We start from the raw sequence: 18,954 nt of genomic DNA, 5'->3' as shown, positions 1-18,954 counted from the left end.
CTTTAGGGAAATGCTGTCTTTCTTTTTTTAGATTTTATTTATTTATTTGACAGAGAGAGACACAGCGAGAGAGGGAACACAAGCAGGGGGAGTGGGAGAGGGAAAAGCAGGGTTCCGGCCGAGCAGGGAGCCCTATGCGGGGCTCGATCCCAGGATTCCGGGACCATGACCCGAGCCGAAGGCAGATGCTTAACAACTAAGCCACCCAGGCGCCCCTAGGGAAATGCTGTCTTTACTAGGTGGGTTAATTAAAAAACTCCAACTTACAGATGAATCATGCCAAGGAGAAAAACTCCAAGTTAAATCAAACACTGAAATCCTGAAATTGGATGTGACTCTTTCTTTGGTGATTGGGAATAGATTTCAGTCAGCCTTTGAATAAATACTTTATCTTGTACACATTTTTATTAATTTAAATACAAAACAAAATAAAACATGTTGGGGGGATCCTGGTGGCATAAAAGCAGGTTTACAACAATGTCTTCAGGGATAATGCAGTGTGCCTTAAGAACCACTTTTCAATTAAAAGTCATACTTATATATGGTTAAAAATAAAATCAAACAACACAAAAGATCATTCATCAATTGTAAAGTCTCCCTCCTGCCCAAGACCACAGTTACCTGCCACCATTTCCAAAATAAACTACTGTTAGGAATTTCTCATGTGTCCTTCAAAGCATATTATCTGCATCTGGACACATACTTCCCTTCTTCCCCTGATGTTTTATGGAAATAAGTATGCATACCCTGCATCGAAATGGTGTCTTATTAACATAATTTAACTGAATGATTTCAAGTTGGATGGGGATAAATCCATCAGGGAGCTTGATGATTATTGTCATTTGATTTCAAATATTCAGAGGCAAACAGGAATGCACCTTCTCTCTGAGGAGTTTGTGGGGAAATATTACAAAAGGAGGCACGAGATCTTTCATTAACACAAAGGCTTGGGTGTCCCAAACTCAAAAGTCAAAGCAACTTATGTATAAATATCAGAGGATGCTGTTTGGACATACCTGTATTTGCTGGTTGTATATTTCTATTAGAACGGTTTCTAGGGCACCGGGGTGGCTCAGTCATTAAGCGTCTGCCTTTGGCTCAGGTCATGATCCCAGGGTCCTGGGATCGAGTCCCACATCGGGCTCCCTGCTCGGCGGGAAGCCTGCTTCTCCCTCTCCCACTCCCCCTGCTTGTGTTCCTGCTCTTGCTCTTTCTCTCTCTGTCAAATAAATAAATAAAATCTTTAAAAAAAAAAAAAGAACAGTTTCTGTTCCAAGGCTTTTCCAAAAGTGGCTTATAGTGCCATAAGGTCCCACATACACCCTCAAGAATGACTGAGTTACTAAAAACCTCATCAGGAGCAGGAGACATTGTTGGAGATAATAGTATCAATAATAGCAATTAATGTTTATTTAGCACTGACTATGAGCCGGGCACTGTTATTGGAGCTCTATGTGTTTTATTTCATTTAATCCAAATCCCAAGAAAGTGAGTATTATTATCATAGCCAGATAGAGACTTTTTAAAATGGAAATGATCAAGATCACACAATAGATAGCATCCAAGCTTTAAAGCTAGGCAGTGAGACTAGATCCTAAACTCTTAATTCCTCTGGTACATCTTTCTTTTAACACATTCTCAAGTGCCTATGATCTGCCAGACATGATGCCAAGTTTTGGGGCACAGAGGTAAATAGTAACTGCCCTCCAGATTGTTGTGGCTATGAAAAGGAATAATGAATGCAAAAGGGTTGGGTTTTTTGGTAATTTTCTTTTTTTGTAATTTTAATTTTTTTCCAGTTTCATTGAGATATAACTTACATAAAACATTGTATAAATTTCAGGTGCACAATGTAATGATTTTGATACGTGTCCATTTTGAGAAATGATTATCACAATAAGTTTAGATAAACATTCATCACCTCAGCAGAAGCTTTTGTGCTATTGTGAGAGCCAGCTTTCAAGATGACCCCCAAGGATCCCTGTCCCCTGATATTCAACCCTTGTAGAGTGACTTCTCATTATGAGCAGGGCACCAGCAGGATATTGTAGAATGATGGTGTGTGATTTCCAAGACTAGGTAATAAAAGACATTGTGCCTTGCTTTCTTGAATCACCTGCTCCTGTGGAAGCCAGCCAGCTGTCATGTCATGAGGACAGGAGTGGCTCTTTGGAGAGGTCCACATGGCGAGGAACTGAAGCCTCCTGCCAACATCCAAGGGACAGAGCCATCCTGGAAGAAGAATTTCCAGCCCTATCAAGTCTTCAGATGAATAAGCCAATATTTTGAGTGCACCCTCATAAGAGACTCTAGGACAGAAACACCTAGCTAAGCCATGGCAATTGTGAAATAAGAAATATTTATAGTTATTTTAAGCTACTAAGTTCTGGGATACTTTGTTTTATAGCAATAATAACTAATTCAGCTGTGCTTGTCATGTTTGGTTCTCAATTATTATTATCACTACCACATTGCTACTATTATTATTCACCACCACATCGGTGCCTTGTTATAGAAAACAAATTCTATCCATTGAACTGTTTTTTGCCCCTGCTGAATTAAGCTGGCGGTCAAGGGAGAAAGTGCCCACTGGAGTTTTTGAAATGACTGGAATCATTTCGGCAAATATCATGTATTGGTTTGCCAGGGCTGCTGTAACAAAATATCACAGAATGGATCAATTAAACAACAGAAAATTATTTTTGCACAGTTCTGGAGGCGAGAAGTCCAAGATCAAGGTGTCAGCAGAGTCGGTTTCCCCTGAGGCCCGTGTCCTTGGCTTGCGGATGACTGCCTTCTTGCTGTGTCCTCTTGTGGTCTTTCTTCTGGGGGGGGGGGGTCTGTGTCCTAATCTCTTCCTCTCATAAAGACACGAGTTCTATTGGATTAGGTCCTATCCATATGACATCATTTTACTTTAATTTCCTCTTTAAAGGCCCTATCTTCAAATAGAGTTGCATTTGGAGGGACTAGGGGTTAGGACTTCAACATACAAATTTTGAGGGGACAGAATTCAGCCCATTAGAATATTCAACTTGAAAAAGTCAGCAATGTAATTTATATTATAGACTGGCCTAATTTTTCGCTTAAGTGACTAATCACTTTTTTTATCATGAAAAACCAAGTTCTCTCAAGAAGCCTGAAGTGTTGGGGCGCCTGGGTGGCTCAGTTGGTTAAGCGACTGCCTTCGGCTCAGGTCATGATCCCAGAGTCCCAGGATGGAGTCCCCGCATCAGACTCCCTGCTCCCTCTGACCCTACCCCCTCTTGTGCTCTCTCTCTCTCACTCTCTCTCTCAAATAAATAAAATAAAAAGCTTAAAAAAAAAGCCTGAAGTGTTGTGCAGCTAGCTTGGTTAACAGAATTCAGCTGCTTCCAATACTTGATTTTCCTCATCCTCAGAGAATGAAATCAATGGTGAATTATAGAGTGTATTCTATACCTACCTAATCTCCATGCAGCACTGAATAAGGAAAAAATACTTTCTAGTGCTGAATGCAGCTGAAGAGTGAATGGAAACTTATCTTCCAGTCAAGATCACTGTCATCCAAGCTGAATAGTCAGTGTTTGAGCCTCCGAGAGACACTACACTCATTGACTTTGTATCTGAGAGAGCACTTAATATGATGATCACTAGAGGGGGCATATTGAACATGAATAACAAAATTACTTGATGCATCCTCCATATACTTGTCCTTGGAGTCTCCTTCTTCATCAGCGAAGTAGAAATAATATTCAGAATCTGGACATCAGTTACAGTGCATAGATTTGGGGTTTTTTTTCCCTCCCACCAAACATTTCTGTGAAACCAGCAGGGTGTCCTGCAATTCAACTCAACTCTGATGCTATCTACCTGGAAATAGAATCAGATCCCACAGGTTAAGGGTCTGGTCCCCCAAGACTGCCCCTTCAGATGCCAGTGTCAAGTCCAGGTTGCCACCTGTGCTTCTGACTGACTGGCTATAAATCAGAGGTTCCCATGACCTCCTCCTTGAGTTTGATTCATTTGCTAGAGGCCCAGAGAATTCAGGAAGCCAGTTTACTCACTAGATTGCAGGTTTATTATAAAAGGATATAACTTAGGAACAGCCAGATGGAAGAAATGTATCAGGTGAGGCATGCGGGAAGGACACGGAGCTTCCAAGTCCTCGAGGAGCACACCAGTCCCCAAATCTCCACATGTTCACCAACCCGGAAGCTCTCTGAATTCCATCTTTTTGGGTTTTTATAGAGGCTTCAATACAGAAGCATGATTGATTAAATCATTGGCTATTGGTGATTGAACTCAATCTCCCACCCTTCCCCTCCCCAGAAGTCAAGGGTGAGACTGAAAATTTCAACCCTCTAACCACATGATTGGCTTCACAGGCAAACAGCCCCCATCCTTAGATGCTTTCCAAAAGTCACCCCGTTAACATAACACAAGACACCTTTATTGCTTTCACCACTTGGGAAATACCAAAGGCTTCAAGAGCTCTGTGCCAGAAAGAGGAACAAGGATTTATATTTCTTATTATAAATCACAACATCATATATACTCAAGAGGAATGATCTTGGGATTAAATGAGGTTGTGCTCAATAAATGGTAGCTCTTACTCCACACTAAAAGTTCTGGAATAGGGGAGATAGTATCTCAGACTCTCTTTTAATCCCCTGGTCTCTGCTGTGTAGGTTGTGTTTCTAGAAGTTGCCATAGTGCAGTCTCAGGAAAAGGAAAGCCTTGAGGGTAACCTTAGGTGGGAGGCCAGCTTATGGTGGCTCATAATCACACCCACGTTTCAGCCTCACTAATCCATTCCTGAGGCCATTGTGACCTTCCAAGTCCTGCCAAGGAGGCAACCGTATTACCTTACATCCTAGGTACCCCTGGTACCTAGCACAGGATCTGGTATATTAGAAATGGTTAATGAACTTTTGTTTATTTGGCTAATGGTTGATAAACCTTTTAGTATTTGTTATTGTATAAACGAGCAAACCAGCACACATTTTATCACATTTCATATTCACTCTTTCTACATCCTATGGTTTGACATCCACCAACTAGAACAGGCACCCTACTGTGGAGCATGGGCTCCTTGCTCAGTGAGCTCAAAGGTTTGTTAAGCAATAGCAGTTATATGTCAATCAGATTTCATCTCTGCCGTGTTCCATTTTGGCCTTTTTAAAGGATTATATAGAAGCATTTCTCTACCCCTCAGCTAAAGCATTGGCCAAATTGAGCTAGGAGGAAGGAAGAAGCAAGCATAGCATATGATTCTTTACCTAGGAGTAAAATGAAGAAAATATGGATCCATCTTGTCAAAGCAAGATAGGATATTGTTAACCTTGAAATAAAACTGTCAGTTATTTGGGGGATGAGGGAATAGGGAAAATGGGTAAAGGGGAGTGGGAAGTACAGGCCTCTAGTTATGGAAGGAAGAAGTCACAGGGATGAAAGTTACAACATAGGGAATATAGTCAATGGTATTGTAATAGTGGTGTATGGTGCCAGATGGTGTGATGAGCACAGCATAACAAACAGAGTTTTTGAATCACTATGTTTACCCTTGAAACTAATATAACACTGGTCATCAACTATCCTTCAATAAAAAATAAAAATATTAAAAAGAGGGGCACCTGGGTGACTCAGTCGTTAAGCGTCTGCCTTCAGCTCAGGTCATGGTCCCAAGGTCCTGGGATCGAGCCCCGCATCAGGCTCCCTGCTCTGTGGGAAGCCTGCTTCTCCCTCTCCCACTCCCCCTGCTTGTGTTCCCTCTCTCGCTGTGTCTCTCTCTGTCAAATAAATAAATGAAATCTTAAAAAAAAATTAAAAAGAAAGAAAGAAAAAAACCTCAGTTATTTAACTGGTGAAATGGGCTTATTCAGGAATAGCAGAGAACTGTAATTCATAACAAAGAAGTTGTGGCCAAACCCTAGGCAAGTCTGGAGAACAAAGCAGAGGACCGCTCTTTTACAGAGGAAAGGTGGGCTGGGGGCTGGAAGGGGTTATTAGAAACAAAAAGTCCATCAGAGTAAACTAGCATAGTGGCTTTTCATTACCTGAGTTGGGACTGTCACTCGTTGCCTGAGCATCTTCCTTCCTCCTGTTGCGGTAGTGAAGCATCCTCTTCTTCCTGCTGGGAATGGAAGGTAGGTCTCTTCCCGTTGGGTCTGCACAGGACTCCTTGGTAGGCAGGAGAGGTCCCCTTTCTGGTCGCCAGACTCCATTTTAGTGAGGTTTCTCTTTATTAATTTTCAAAATATTGAATAGCCTGTGGACTAGAATAAGGCTGTGCCGGTGCTCACCACGACCACGAGTGAGTGGCACCTGCAGAGGTCTGACAGACCCCAGGATCCACCAGGCACTTGTGCATTTCATGTGAAATCCACACTGACATCTTTAGGATCCACACAGTGTTGATGGCCTGCAATTCCACAGTGCAGGGGACATAGACGCAGGGACCCGTGTCCCTGCTCTTTCTCAAGACTGGAAGATTTATTGAAGAAAACATTGAAGAAAAGTCCTGTGGACAGTGGCTTTGTGCCCCAGCCCTCTGAGGTCCTGCCTCATCATATTATTTTTTTTTAATTTTTTATTGTTATGTTAATCACCATACATTACATCATTAGTTTTAGATGTAGTGTTCCATGATTCATTGTTTGTGCATCACACCCAGTGCTCCTTGCAGAACGTGCCCTCTTTAATACACATCACCAGGCTAACCCATCCTCCCACCCCCCTCCCCTCTAGAACCCTGTTTGTTTTTCAGAGTCCATCGTCTCTCATGGTGCGTCTCCCCTTCCGATTTCCCCCCCTTCATTCTTCCCCTCCTGCTACATTCTTTTTTTTCCCTTAACATATATTGCATTATTTGTTTCAGAGGTACAGATCTGAGATTCAACAGTCTTGCACAATTCACAGCGCTCACCAGAGCACATACCCTCCCCAGTGCCTATCACCCAGTCACCCCATCCCTCCCACCCCACCCCCCACTCCAGCAACCCTCAGTTTGTTTCCTGCGATTAAGAATTCCTATCAGTGAGGTCATATGACACATGTCTTTCTCTGTTTGACTTATTTCGCTCAGCATAATACCCTCCAGTTCCATCCACATCGTTTCAAATGGCAAGATTTCATTCCTTTTGATGGCTGCATAATATTCCATTCATCATATTATATTAAACTCTGCTTGTCCAAATGCTGAGTCACCTCTCCCTCTTGTTCTTCCGCTCTTTCTAAATTCATCTTGACAACTCTTTGGTGTCTGGACCAACAGCCTCCTATGAGAACCCCAGATTTGTCCCCTCTCAATGCTGAAGTTCTCTCTCTGGAGCAGCAAATGAATCCCAACCAGAATTTAGCTCAGCCCGAGGGGTCTCCCATTGCTCAGCCGATCTGACTTTTTAAGTTTCACAGCCCAAGATCACAGGTAAGATACGAGATTGGTCAGGCGATGTAAATATGCTTCTCACGATGATTTCACGTCAGTGGCGGAGTCTGGGCTACTTCTCTCTCTTTCTGGTTGTACAGCCACACCCCTGCCCTTATCAGTAGTAATAGCAGTAATCTGGGTTCCTAATACTAATCCAGGGGGCGCCTGGGTGGCTCTGTCGGCTGAGCATCTGACTCTTGTTCTCAGCTCAGGTCTTGATCCCAGGGTCTTGAGTTCAAGCCCTGTGTTGGGCTCTATGCTGGGTGGAACCTACTTAAAAAACAAACAAACAAAAAACAAAAACAAAACAAAACAAAAAAACACTACTACTGATCTGGATTTTGGGTCAAGTCAGCAGTTCTTGCTGGCATTAGGAAATTGTTCAGTTCTCCCCGACTCCCTCTCCTAGAATTATTTGACATTTTCGTTCTGCCCAGGCCTCGGGTCTCCTTTTGGTGTCTTTTCAGCCTCTGGATGATTCCCCAGGCTTGTTACATGAGATTGCACTCTGATTCTTTTCTATCCATATTCTTCCCTCTCACGTCCTTATCCCCCAGCTGCCCTAAATCCAATCTGCCTGTCTCCTGTGCAGATCAGGTGGCTCCAAGGTGAATTACTACTGAACAACCTACTGTGTGTGCCATACCCTCCTGCCTGCTTTCTGATGACCTGGAGACTCCTATCTTCCTCAACAGGGCCTTCATCTATGTGGTCCCCCTGCCACCACCAACCACTACCTCCCCAGGCCCCTTTGTATGACCATCCTTATTGAGGACTCTCCCCAACCAAACCCAGCTTTTAAAAACCTCATTGCCTCGATACCATGCCTCTCTGAACATTTTGATGGCAAAGTCTAAATTCCAAGTAAAGATTCTTGCCAGATTTCTCTCTCAAATGAGGTCTCCAGGCCAAAGAGAGTCCTGACTGTAGGACACCCTGCGTTAAAAGCAAGATGCACTGTTGACTTTTGTTCTTCCTTTACTTGTGTTGGGCAGCTATGATCATCACTCTGCTGCAGTGGGCCATCCATGAACAAGGCACTCCAACGCATGCTTTTCATGTGAGTCCCATAGGTAAATCTCACCGTGTCGTTATGGAGTATTGTCTCTATTTTGTGATTGAGGAATCCAGTGCTGAGATCATGTGATGCTTTGTTTTTTGCTCTTCCTCCCGGAGAACCTGCCCATTTTGTAAACTTTTCCTCAAATCCTAGAGCTGCTGGTTCCCATTCTGGAAATTAGTCCCTGTAACTTGGGTCTACGTAAGGGATGCTAGGACAAGGTCCATGTCAGGAAAAAATGAGATATTTTCCTGACCCTCTTTTTTGGGGCATTCCATCAGTTACACAGATTTCTGCTTTCTCTTCTGCAGAAATGGCAAAGTGTGTCCCACAAACTGATGGGCCCGTTTCTGGTTCTTTGGGTGTAGGATAGGAGGCTAGAAGGCAGAAGAGGGTAACTGCTATAGGAAGAGACCAAGGGGCCAGTTGTGTGTGGCAAAAGAGGAAGGTGCTGACACCCAGCAAGGACAGTGGTACATGTGGAAGAACAAGCAGGGCTGACTTGCTTATACTCAGGGAAATGTGCAGTTGGAGCCCTGCCCTGGGCCTTGTGTGGTCTTCTCTCTAGGTATTTCTCTGGGAGGCCATGCAGTAAGGGAGGTGAGGCAGCCTAGGGACAGGATGCAGGGGTGTGGGGACAGGGATCCCTCATGCTCGCTGGACAGCTAACTACCCACTGACCATGGAGTCCGACCCCACAGTGTGATATCTTCATTTGGATGATTGGTCTCACAGGGTGGCCCCACCACACCCCCAATTCCCAAGTCTGACATTTACCTGCATCCACCCAAGTGTTCCCCAGGACATGGTAAGGGTTTGCTTATTCATTCTTAGGACCCAAATCCATAGGCATCTTCCTTGCTCAGAGTTGGCTTACTACCTTTGATAAGGAGGAAGGTGGATTTTTTGGAGAGAAAGTCAAACATGCACTGACGTGACCTAGCCCCCACAAAAAGAGGTCATATTTTTAATGTGGGAAACAAATATGATCTTAGTATTTTGCTAAAAGGAATTTAGGTATTTTTACTGACCACAACTAAGTGAATTCAAGAAAGGACTGCACCTGGTGGGAAGACAGGAATGGGCTGGTAGGGCCCAGAGGCCCCAGCTCATCTGCAGGGTGTACATCCCCTCCAGTATTGGGGACCTGACTTGTACACAGTAAAACCCTACCTTGGTACAGCCAAAGGTAGGGATGGAGACTTTGGACCCACTGGGGAGAAGTGCTCGAGTCCAGAGTCTTGGCAGAGTTAGCGAGGACCCCTCCAAAGCACCTTTCCTCCAGTGGTACTATTGGCCCCCTAGTGTGTTCTAGGCCCTGAGGACGCACTTTGTGTGTGTTGACTGCTTAAACAGCCACAGAAATTAAGTGAGGAGGTAACAGATGCACCAGAGATTAAGAGCCAAATGGAGGAATGATAAATGGTGCCAGGAACTCCTGGGGCTGAACCTCACCCAGCTTAGTGCCTGAGCATCATGGATGCTATACTTTGTTTAATCAGGAACTGCAGATTCCTGAGGTTTAAACTGGAGAATAAGCTTCATGTAGCACAGAGGACACCAGATGGTTGACACTGAGGTTCTCTTTATTTCTGACCATGTCTTTATAACCATCCATGCAGGGATAACTCCCACGTCTACCGCCCAAACCCGAGTCTCCCTCTAGAAATTCAGATTCATTATTTCTAACGCTGTAAGATGCATCTCCCCAAAGATCCTATTAACTCCCAAGTCAACATACCCCACCCCAAGCAATCACCTTTCCTTTTCCTGCTCACATCGGGCAGATTTTCTCAAACTGTGGCTTCTGCGCTCCTTTAAGATACACTTACGCCTGGGCTTCAGTGTCCAGTATGTGTCTCCAGCTAGGCAGGCATGTAACAGGGGCACAGAATGGGCTCGGGGTCATAGAAGGTCCTGTCGCCGCAGTGAGGGCAGGGGTTGGCACTGAACCAGACCATGCCTGGCCGCCCCAACTCCTGCAGCATCTGCTTCAGCCTGGCATGCAGCTGGGCAAGTCTGCCCAGGTGGAGGGTGCCACGGGCATCCTCGTAACTCTCCAGGGGGGCCGGATACAGCACGTGACTCAGCTTGCTCAGCCTAATGGTGTGGCGCAGCAGGTTCTCCAGGACGGCCATGGAGATGGGGTTTCCACAGAAGCTGAAGGTTGTGAGCTGGGAGCAGCGGCCCAGGGCAGGCAGGATGACAGTGAACTGGGAGTCCATGATCCCACACTCATCTAAGTCCAGGTCCTGGAGGGTGGCGGAGGCTCTCTCTATCAGAACTTGGAGAGGCCCAGGACTCATATTGGTCAGGCTGACCCCGCTGAGACCCAGGTCCTTTAGCTGACTGACGTTCAGGTGCTGGGACAGATGTGTCAAGTCGGATTCCGAAAGCAGGCAATTAGTTATTGACAGGGTCTCCAAGGGGGTCTTCAGGCACCTGGGGAGAGACAAAGCAGTTAGTTCTGGGGGGAACAGATGTGGCGGGCAGAGGGACATGGGGATGACCTGGGCCTTGAGGAAAGAGAAGCCCATTCCACCCAGACCCAGGGCATTACAGATGAAGGTCAAGCCCCAGGCTGCTGCCTGGGGAAAAAAAAGGACTCAAATCCATCCAAGTTTCAGGGGAGTCCTTTCTGCATTACTCATCTGCTGGATGACTTGGTCAAATGAATGAAATCTCAAATGCCCTCTTTGCTGTCAAATGCAGCACAGCATGCCCCTCGGAAGTGCTGTGAGCAGGAATCAACCCAACAATGTGATGCACTCAGAGGGGAGCCTGGCCCCACGTCTCCAAAAAGGAAAGGAATCAGTGAAGTTTAGTACTGGGAGACAGGACTAGAAATGCTTTCAACTCGGGCTTCCTTCTGGCTGCTTCTACAACCCCAGTCAACAGTACCTGTTTCAGATGAGGCTAATGGGAGATGTGCACAAAGAGCTGATCTGGGCAAGGCCTGGCAACACGCAGCCTGCAGGGCCTAACTTGGATCACTGTATCATCCACGTACCAGCTATCACTTTCCACAAGTCTTCACTCCTGCTCCCTCCCTTTCATCCGCCTCCCCGCCATCAGGCATTCCCTCTCTATTGCCTTATGTGGAACCCAGAGTAACCCTTTACAGACAGGGAACTGGAGGCAGGTTTGGAGGGAGAGGCTCCGGTTGACAAAGCTGCCAAGTGCAGAACTTATGATCCGAAACCTCACATCGGATACACTTTCCCTTCATCAATGCCCTCAAGTTCAGTTATTTTTGATCATCATAATGTAGGCATCATTTTCTCAGGAAGAATTCCCAAAGCCACCCTCGCCTGCCCCAAAGCCCCCCTTATATAGATTCCTAACTAGAGTCCCCTCCGAATAGCATCTATCCTAGTTCATACCTCCAACCTTTATCTGGGACATTATGTGACAACATGCGTGGAGACAGAGCAGGGACAGTGTGTGGACCTTCTAGTGACTCATGATACACTCTGGCACATGGCAGATGCCCATTACTGTTCACTGAAAGAAAAAAGGGCTTATGCTCATCCACCGAGAAACCTCACCATCCCTCACCTGAGCACCTGGTCCAGGCGGTCTTCGAGGAAGGAGATCGAGTCCAAATATAGCTCCTCAAGGTGGTGCAGCCTGAGGAACTGAGCAGTGAACTGGCTGACACACTGCTGCTCCTTCGCCGGGGTGCTGTGGGAAGACATGTGGATGTGTGAGAGGAGGAGCCTGCGCAGATTGCCCATCTGACCCACATGAGGAGCAAACTTCCCCAGGGTGGACAGTTTCCAGGTGCAGTTCACTTCCAAATCCTGGATAGAGTCCAGCTGTACGATTTTCAGGATCTTCTTGATGGTCTGCATGGGCACTGCGAAAATCTTCAGCTTCTTACAACACAGGCGCAGCAGACCCTTCCTCTGCTGGACTTTCTGGATGAGGTAGGCGAGGGACTCGTCAGGGGTACCTTCCTTGAGGCAAAGGTCTATCAGCACCTCCACGGGAGCCAAGGGTGGCTTGGGCCCTGGCTTGCAACCCTCCACTTTTCGCCTCTTCCTCATGGGTTGGGCCACCTCTGGCTCCAACAGGGAGTACATACTGGCCCTGGTCCCAGACCACACAGTCCAGAAGTCCTGATGAGCATTCTTCCGTAAATCTAGCACCTGCAGTTTCCACCTCCTGCAGGGAAGATGGGAGACAGACTGAGATGCTTTCAGATCAATGGGGAGTAAGACAGAATCTAGGCAAGGCCCAGACGCCTGACCTGCACTTTTACTCCACACCCTGGATGTCAGTGGCTCCTTGGGCTACTGGGATCCTTCTTGGTCCCACTTGCAGTACCTTTAAGTGCTACCGGGAGGAAGTGGGCAACATGTTCCTTTTGGTCACCCTCTGCATCTCAATCAGCCCAACATGTCCACAGCCTGTTCCCAGAGTGACCGCAGAGATGGCCCCAAGGCTGTTCTGAGCTTCCTCACAGAAGCCTCTGGCCCGCCCTGTGGCCCTGCACTTTCCCTGACCCCAGCTGTATCTTGCTTGGATCCCCAAGGCCCTCCTAGGCTACAGGATCACCCTCACCTGGGGCGAACCTCCTGGGCAAGCAGGACATCAAGTCCATCGAGCGCAGCTTGGAAGGTCTCCTGGTGAGGCCGCTGCTCCTTCATCAGGGCCCCCAGAGGGAGGCAGGCGAAGGGCCAGGCCTGCACCATCGCCTTCAGGGTCTCGCTGTGCCTCCCAGCGAAGGCCGCCGTGAACAGCGGTGGGAAGAGCTCCATGGGCAGCACCTCCAGAGCAGCGATGGCCGAGGCCTGGTCCCTCAGCAGGCTCTGACCCGCCAGGTCCAGGAGTCTGGGTGGAGCCGGCATGCTCATCCTGATGAATCTGCTCCGAAAAGAATCCTGGCGAAATATTCAGGGAACAAGGCTGAGTGCCAGCAACCCCATTATCCCCCCACCCTTGAGAGGAACCAACTCAAGGCCAAAGTCACTGGTCTGGCAATAGTTGGGGAGTCCTCCGTTTACCCCAATTCCATTCTCTGCTGGGTGGCTTTGCCCCTGCTGGCACCAGAATGTGCATCTTGCCAGGCCCTGATGGGGGAGCAAGATCACCACTGCTCCCATCCCATATCCAGCTACTGCCACATTTAATTCTAGCCCACTGCAGAGTTAGTACCAAGGAGCCTGAAAACCGACCCCATCCATTTCAGGGAGAAGTTGCTGACTGTCCCCTGAATATTGAACATATAGAGGAATAAGGAATGTCACGTGACCCAGAATGAGCCCCTTCTCAGCTCTAACAAATAAGCCCAGATGTGAAAGATTAAGGAACACCTGGACAATGAGTAACATTACATCATTAAAAAGTTTTTCAACTGTAAAAGTAGCATAACAGTATTCTACAGCCTGTGGAAGTTGGTGATGAAAAAAATATATACTATTTCAAGATGATTTTATTACATGTCTCCCTATGAATATGAGAATTACTATTTTATTTAGGGGAACACAGAGCTCACATTCAGAACAAGACCTCCACTTTTAAAAATATTCAATGAAATATTTTTTTTCTATGGAATTTTTTTTAAGCCTTTAGTTTATTATTTTTCTAAAAAAGCTTTGGTGAAATCACAAAATAAATTATACGAACTATAATTACTGAACACAAACTCAATATTTAAAATGTCATAAAAAATTCCAACTAATTAGAGGTCTTCCATTTCCAAAAAAAATCTATTCGGTTAAGAAATACCGTAACCGAAACCAAAAGACAACCGACAGAATGGGAGAAGATATTTGCAAATGACATATCAGATAAAGGGCTAGTATCCAAAATCTATGAAGAACTCATCAAACTCAACACCCAAAGAACAAAGAATCCAATCAAGAAATGGGCAGAAGACATGAACAGACATTTTTCCAAAGAAGACATCCAAATGGCCAACAGACACATGAAAACGTGCTCAATATCACTCGGCATCAGGGAAATCCAAATCAAAACCTCAACGAGATACCACCTCACACCAGTCAGAATGGCTAAAATTAACAAGTCAGGAAATGACAGATGTTGGCGGGGATGCGGAGAAAGGGGAACCCTCCTACACTGTTGGTGGGAATGCAAGCTGGTACAGCCACTCTGGAAAACAGTATGGAGGTTCCTCAAAAAGTTGAAAATAGAGCTACCATATGATCCAGCAATTGCACTACTGGGTATTTACCCCAAAGATACAAATGTAGGGATCCGAAAGGGTACGTGCACCCCGACGTTTATAGCAGCAATGTCCACAATAGCCAAACTGTGGAAAGAGCCAAGATGTCCATCAACAGATGAATGGATAAAGAAGAGGTGGTATATATATACAATGGAATATTATGCAGCCATCAAAAGGAATGAGATCTTGCCATTTGCAACGACGTGGATGGAACTGGAGGGTATTATGCTGAGCGAAGTAAGTCAAACAGAGAAAGACATGTATCATATGACCTCACTGATATGAGGAATTCTTGATCTCAGGAAACAAACTGAGGGTTGCTGGAGTGGGGGGTGGGGGGGGGAGGGATGGGGTGACTGGGTGATGGACACTGGGGAGGGTATGTGCTCTGGTAAGCGCTGTGAATTGTGCAAGACTGTTGAATCTCAGATCTGTACCTCTGAAACAAATAATGGAATATATGTTAAGAAAGAAAAAAAAAGAAGAAGAAGAAGAATGTAGTAGGAGGGGAAGAATGAAGGGGGGGAAATCGGAGGGGGAGATGAACCATGAGAGACGATGGACTCTGAAAAACAAACAGGGTTCTAGAGAGGGGTGGGAGGATGGGTTAGCCTGGTGATGGGTATTGAGGAGGGCACGTTCTGCATGGAGCACTGGGTGTTATGCACAAACAGTGAATCATGGAACACTACATCTAAAACTAATGATGGAATGTATGGGGATTAACATAACAATAAAAAATTAAAAAAAAAAAAAAAGAAATATCGTAAACGTCTATAAATGGCATACACCAAAGCAGAAATCAAAATGTTTGAGATTAAGGCAAAACTGCATTTTGAGGCAAAAGTAAAGCCTGCTCATTCATACTGCATGGCTGGGGCAGTATGATGGCAGCGTCCCAAGCTCAGGGCTCCTCCTCACCAGAAGGGGACATGGTGCAGGGAGCAATCTGCTCAGACCTCAGGGTCTCTCCTCTCACTCCCCAGAAGCAGTATTATCCTTTCTGGCTACACCTCCCTTTTTCAGATCCTAGCTCAAATTTCCAGCTGAGAGCCCAATGTTATTATCACTGGATCTCCATCCAGTTAATCCAGATTGGGTTTTTGACTTTCGCCATACAACTGACTAAATCATATGCCCCATTCATGAAAGAAAAAGAAAAGAAAACCAACCTGGAGGTATACTTGGGGGAGTTTTGGCCACATCAGTTTAACTCAAATGTTCGAGTTAAGACAGCTTTATGCAGACAGTGGTGTTGTCCCAAAAGGAAAAGAAATAAACAAAATAAAATTCCAGAATATCAAATAGTCACTTATACTTTATGTAACCTAAAACTGCAAAACATGTGTGCATTCATAGAAGAAGAGATGTACAACTGAGGGATGGCTGGTCTTCCAGATTTTGAGGGTCAAGGCTTCCCTGAAGGAAGTCAGGTCAAAATTACAACCGGGAATTGGCCAAGAAAAGGGAGGGGTGGGGTGTTTGTAATGCGACCACAGGAAATACCCAAGACTAGGAAAAATACATTTTGTTTGAGGAGTTCAAAGGCTTTTATGGATCCTTTGAACCCAAGGGCAGAGAAGAGATCCACTCTTCTTCCCAGGAGGTAAAAGGGATTTCCTCCTAGAAGGCTGGGATCAGCTCAGCAAAATGGCTGAAGAAGATTCAAAGTAGGAATCTGGGCTGCAGAGAGGTCAGAACCGTATTGGCAACCAAACCCAGGACATGACTAGTCCAATTCTGACAGCCACTGAGGGGTGAGAGCCATGAGCTCTTTGGGGTCTTAGAGGCAGTGAGAAAAATAAGCATGAACTAAATTTATATATCCTTGTCTCAAGAAGCTGCCACCAGAGGACCTCCTCTTTAAGCTCAAGTATCCTCTTCCACATCCTGAACTTTCAAAGGCCGATTAGGTCTAGGCATTTCCCAGCAACCTTGGCCCCAAATGTGATCTCCAAAGGCCCCTTCCGAAGTATATATTGACAACTGCTGTTTCCTCATTCCTAGGAAACAACTAATATAAATACAGCTTCAAAAAGCCCCTTCTGGCCCTATCTGTACACTTTTTAATTACTCCCATTCTTCTGGGACAGCGCCATTAGGAACAGGAATAAAACTTTTTCCCTCTCTCCATATTAAGCTCGGTACCCAAATACCAACACTTTTCCCTCACAAAATTTGAAGCTATATTTGACATTTAAGGATTTGCTGAATTTAGGGATGATTCCCATGCTGGGCTGGTTCACACACTTGTGGTTCTAACATTTTAGAACACACAGAGAGAGAACCTCTCCACACAAAGAATTCTCCAGGCTATTCTTTACCCCTTGCATTGTGATGCCCAAACAATTCTATACCACTGGCGAGGAGATTGGGATTCTCTGAAGGATGTTCTCCACTTTAGTAACTTCATGGAGACTGCTTTCTCGAAATTTCCACCACCCATATCAGCAGGCTTTGTGTCAAACAGGGTTAAATTGGAATGTGCTCTATGGGCATTTTAGACCCCAGGCAATCACCTTCATCAATCAGCTGTAGGAAACTGAGATCAGTGACAAGGATAATCGTAAATGTCCCTGATTACTGAGCAGTCACTGGGCACAGAAATGGTGCTCTGGAACTTTTCATCCAGTACGTCCAATAACCTTTGCAGGAAATTTAAAGGTCCCCGTTAATTTTATTTTTAGGCCAGCAAATCCAGACCCCACTCCCCGCAGGGAGTAATTGGTAGACACCTTCAGGCAAGGGGTTTGGATGGATCTGCCCCACCAAGGGGTTGGACAATCTCAATGTTAAAGACACGTGACTGACAGACTTTACCTGGACCTCAGGGAAACAGGAAAACTGCCTAAGTCCAAGTTTGGGAAGGGTCTATGGGATCCAAGTGTCTAGGAGATCCAAGGAGGCCGAAGTGATCACTGTCTTCAGATCTAAATAACGTTTAGTATGAGCCAAACACTCTTCCCTTGTGAGGCAAGGCACACTCCTCTGTCCACCTCCACGCAGAGCCTTTGGATCAGGGGACACACTGTGGGGTTGGAAGCAGGAGCACCAGGAACACATCTATATGAAGGGCTATCCTTCCTGCCCAGGATCAGGACTGGCTTAGGACAACTCCCAGGGCCATGGCATGAATTTGAAGAATGTTTCTATTGCACCCTGGTCACCTTTTCTCATGGTCTTCATTTGCTACATAGGCCAGAGCAGCCCCTGAGCTCATTAGAGTGGGTGTCCTGCCCCCACCTTTTCCATTCACAGAACTCCAACTAGGATCCCAGAACGTCTGCCTTATTGGGGCCTTTAGAATGTTTCTGTGCTTCTGCCCTGCGCCAAGTGGACAGCACTCTGTGTCCCCGGAATGTCAGCCCACCTCTCTTGGAGCCTGGGGTGTGGCCACGATGCTGGGGAACACCTTTCCATTGGATCAACAGAAATCAAGGAATTCTCTCCAATTCTACTGAGCATTATATTGGAGAATATGACAAGCCACAAGGTGCAGAAAGAAAATAAGCCCATCTGTTTTTCTAGACCTAAGGGGCTCCAGGAATGCCAGAAGAAGACCCTTCCTGAGTTCCAGAGAAAAGACCCCAACTCTGCTGGTCTTGAGGAGCAGCAGGCTAATGAGGAGCTGGGAGCCCAGTCCTGATGCAGCAGCCCCACCTCGGGCTCTCCTGAGGCAGCCCCTGGACAGGCAAGATGCCACGTGGTATCCATTATGTCTCTGAAATTTCCCTCTGGTGTCACATCTCTTCTTACCCTGAAATATTGTGCCCTCTGTGCCTTTTTTAAAAATTGAAGGTCTCTCTTGGATCTCCCTGCCCCTTCCTGTACTCAACAAGATCTGGTTTCACTTCAGATCCAGTAACATCTAAACCTAAACAAGATTGTCCCTCTTTCTTCCTCACCAATGAGGACCTGCCTGATGTCCAGGTCACTCTAGATCCAGCCCGTTATTCCTGGGCAAGTGCTTCTGGAGGCTTGGTGGGGGAAGGGAAGGCTGAGGACTCACTCCAAGCTGGTGGCAGGTGGAGGAACTGAACCGAGAATGGCCCAGAGCATCCAATGTGGGGCGCAGAATGAAGGAGGAAATGACAGCACAGCAGGAGGCCAGGTCTTCTGGCTCCCACCAAGCTGTGTCCCTTAAAGGTGGAGACTTGAGTCTGAGACCACCTAGGGGCACTGGGGGCACTGGGGGCCTGGGTGAGGTGCCAGTGGCCGCGTGTGTGTGTGTGTGTGTGTGTGTGTGTGTGTGTGTGTGTGTCCATCCCTCTAGCCCAAGGGCACAGAATC

The 18,954-nt window shown here is 46.1% G+C and overlaps 1 protein-coding gene across 1 annotated transcript; it reads right to left on the bottom strand.

The window, feature by feature from the left end:
* Positions 1-10,045: 10,045 nt before the first annotated feature.
* On the bottom strand, positions 10,046-15,869 carry PRAME (PRAME nuclear receptor transcriptional regulator). The gene is made up of 4 exons (XM_044921170.1): positions 15,837-15,869; positions 13,038-13,357; positions 12,030-12,638; positions 10,046-10,913 (listed from the first exon to the last, which is right to left on the bottom strand). The coding sequence occupies exons 1-4, from the start codon at positions 15,867-15,869 to the stop codon at positions 10,337-10,339; spliced, it is 1,539 nt and encodes a 512-aa protein (XP_044777105.1). The 3' UTR covers positions 10,046-10,336.
* Between the last annotated feature and the right edge of the window lie 3,085 nt (positions 15,870-18,954).

This window comes from Neomonachus schauinslandi, chromosome 14 (genome assembly GCF_002201575.2).
Source record: "Neomonachus schauinslandi chromosome 14, ASM220157v2, whole genome shotgun sequence".
NCBI classification, from domain to species: Eukaryota; Metazoa; Chordata; class Mammalia; order Carnivora; family Phocidae; genus Neomonachus; species Neomonachus schauinslandi.
The sequence above is the reverse complement of the archived record's forward strand: the minus strand, read 5'-3'. Positions and strand labels throughout refer to the sequence as shown.

Bases quoted from the DNA above. Each gene is read 5' to 3' on its own strand.
- PRAME (XM_044921170.1), bottom strand. From the start codon at position 15,869: ATGTGGCCAAAACTCCCCCAAGTATACCTCCAG. The intron at 13,358-15,836 runs GTTGGTTTTCTT...ATATTTCGCCAG, and splicing joins TCCCCCAAGTATACCTCCAG to GATTCTTTTCGGAGCAGATT. The intron at 10,914-12,029 runs GTGAGGGATGGT...GTCTCTCCCCAG, and splicing joins CGCCTGGACCAGGTGCTCAG to GTGCCTGAAGACCCCCTTGG.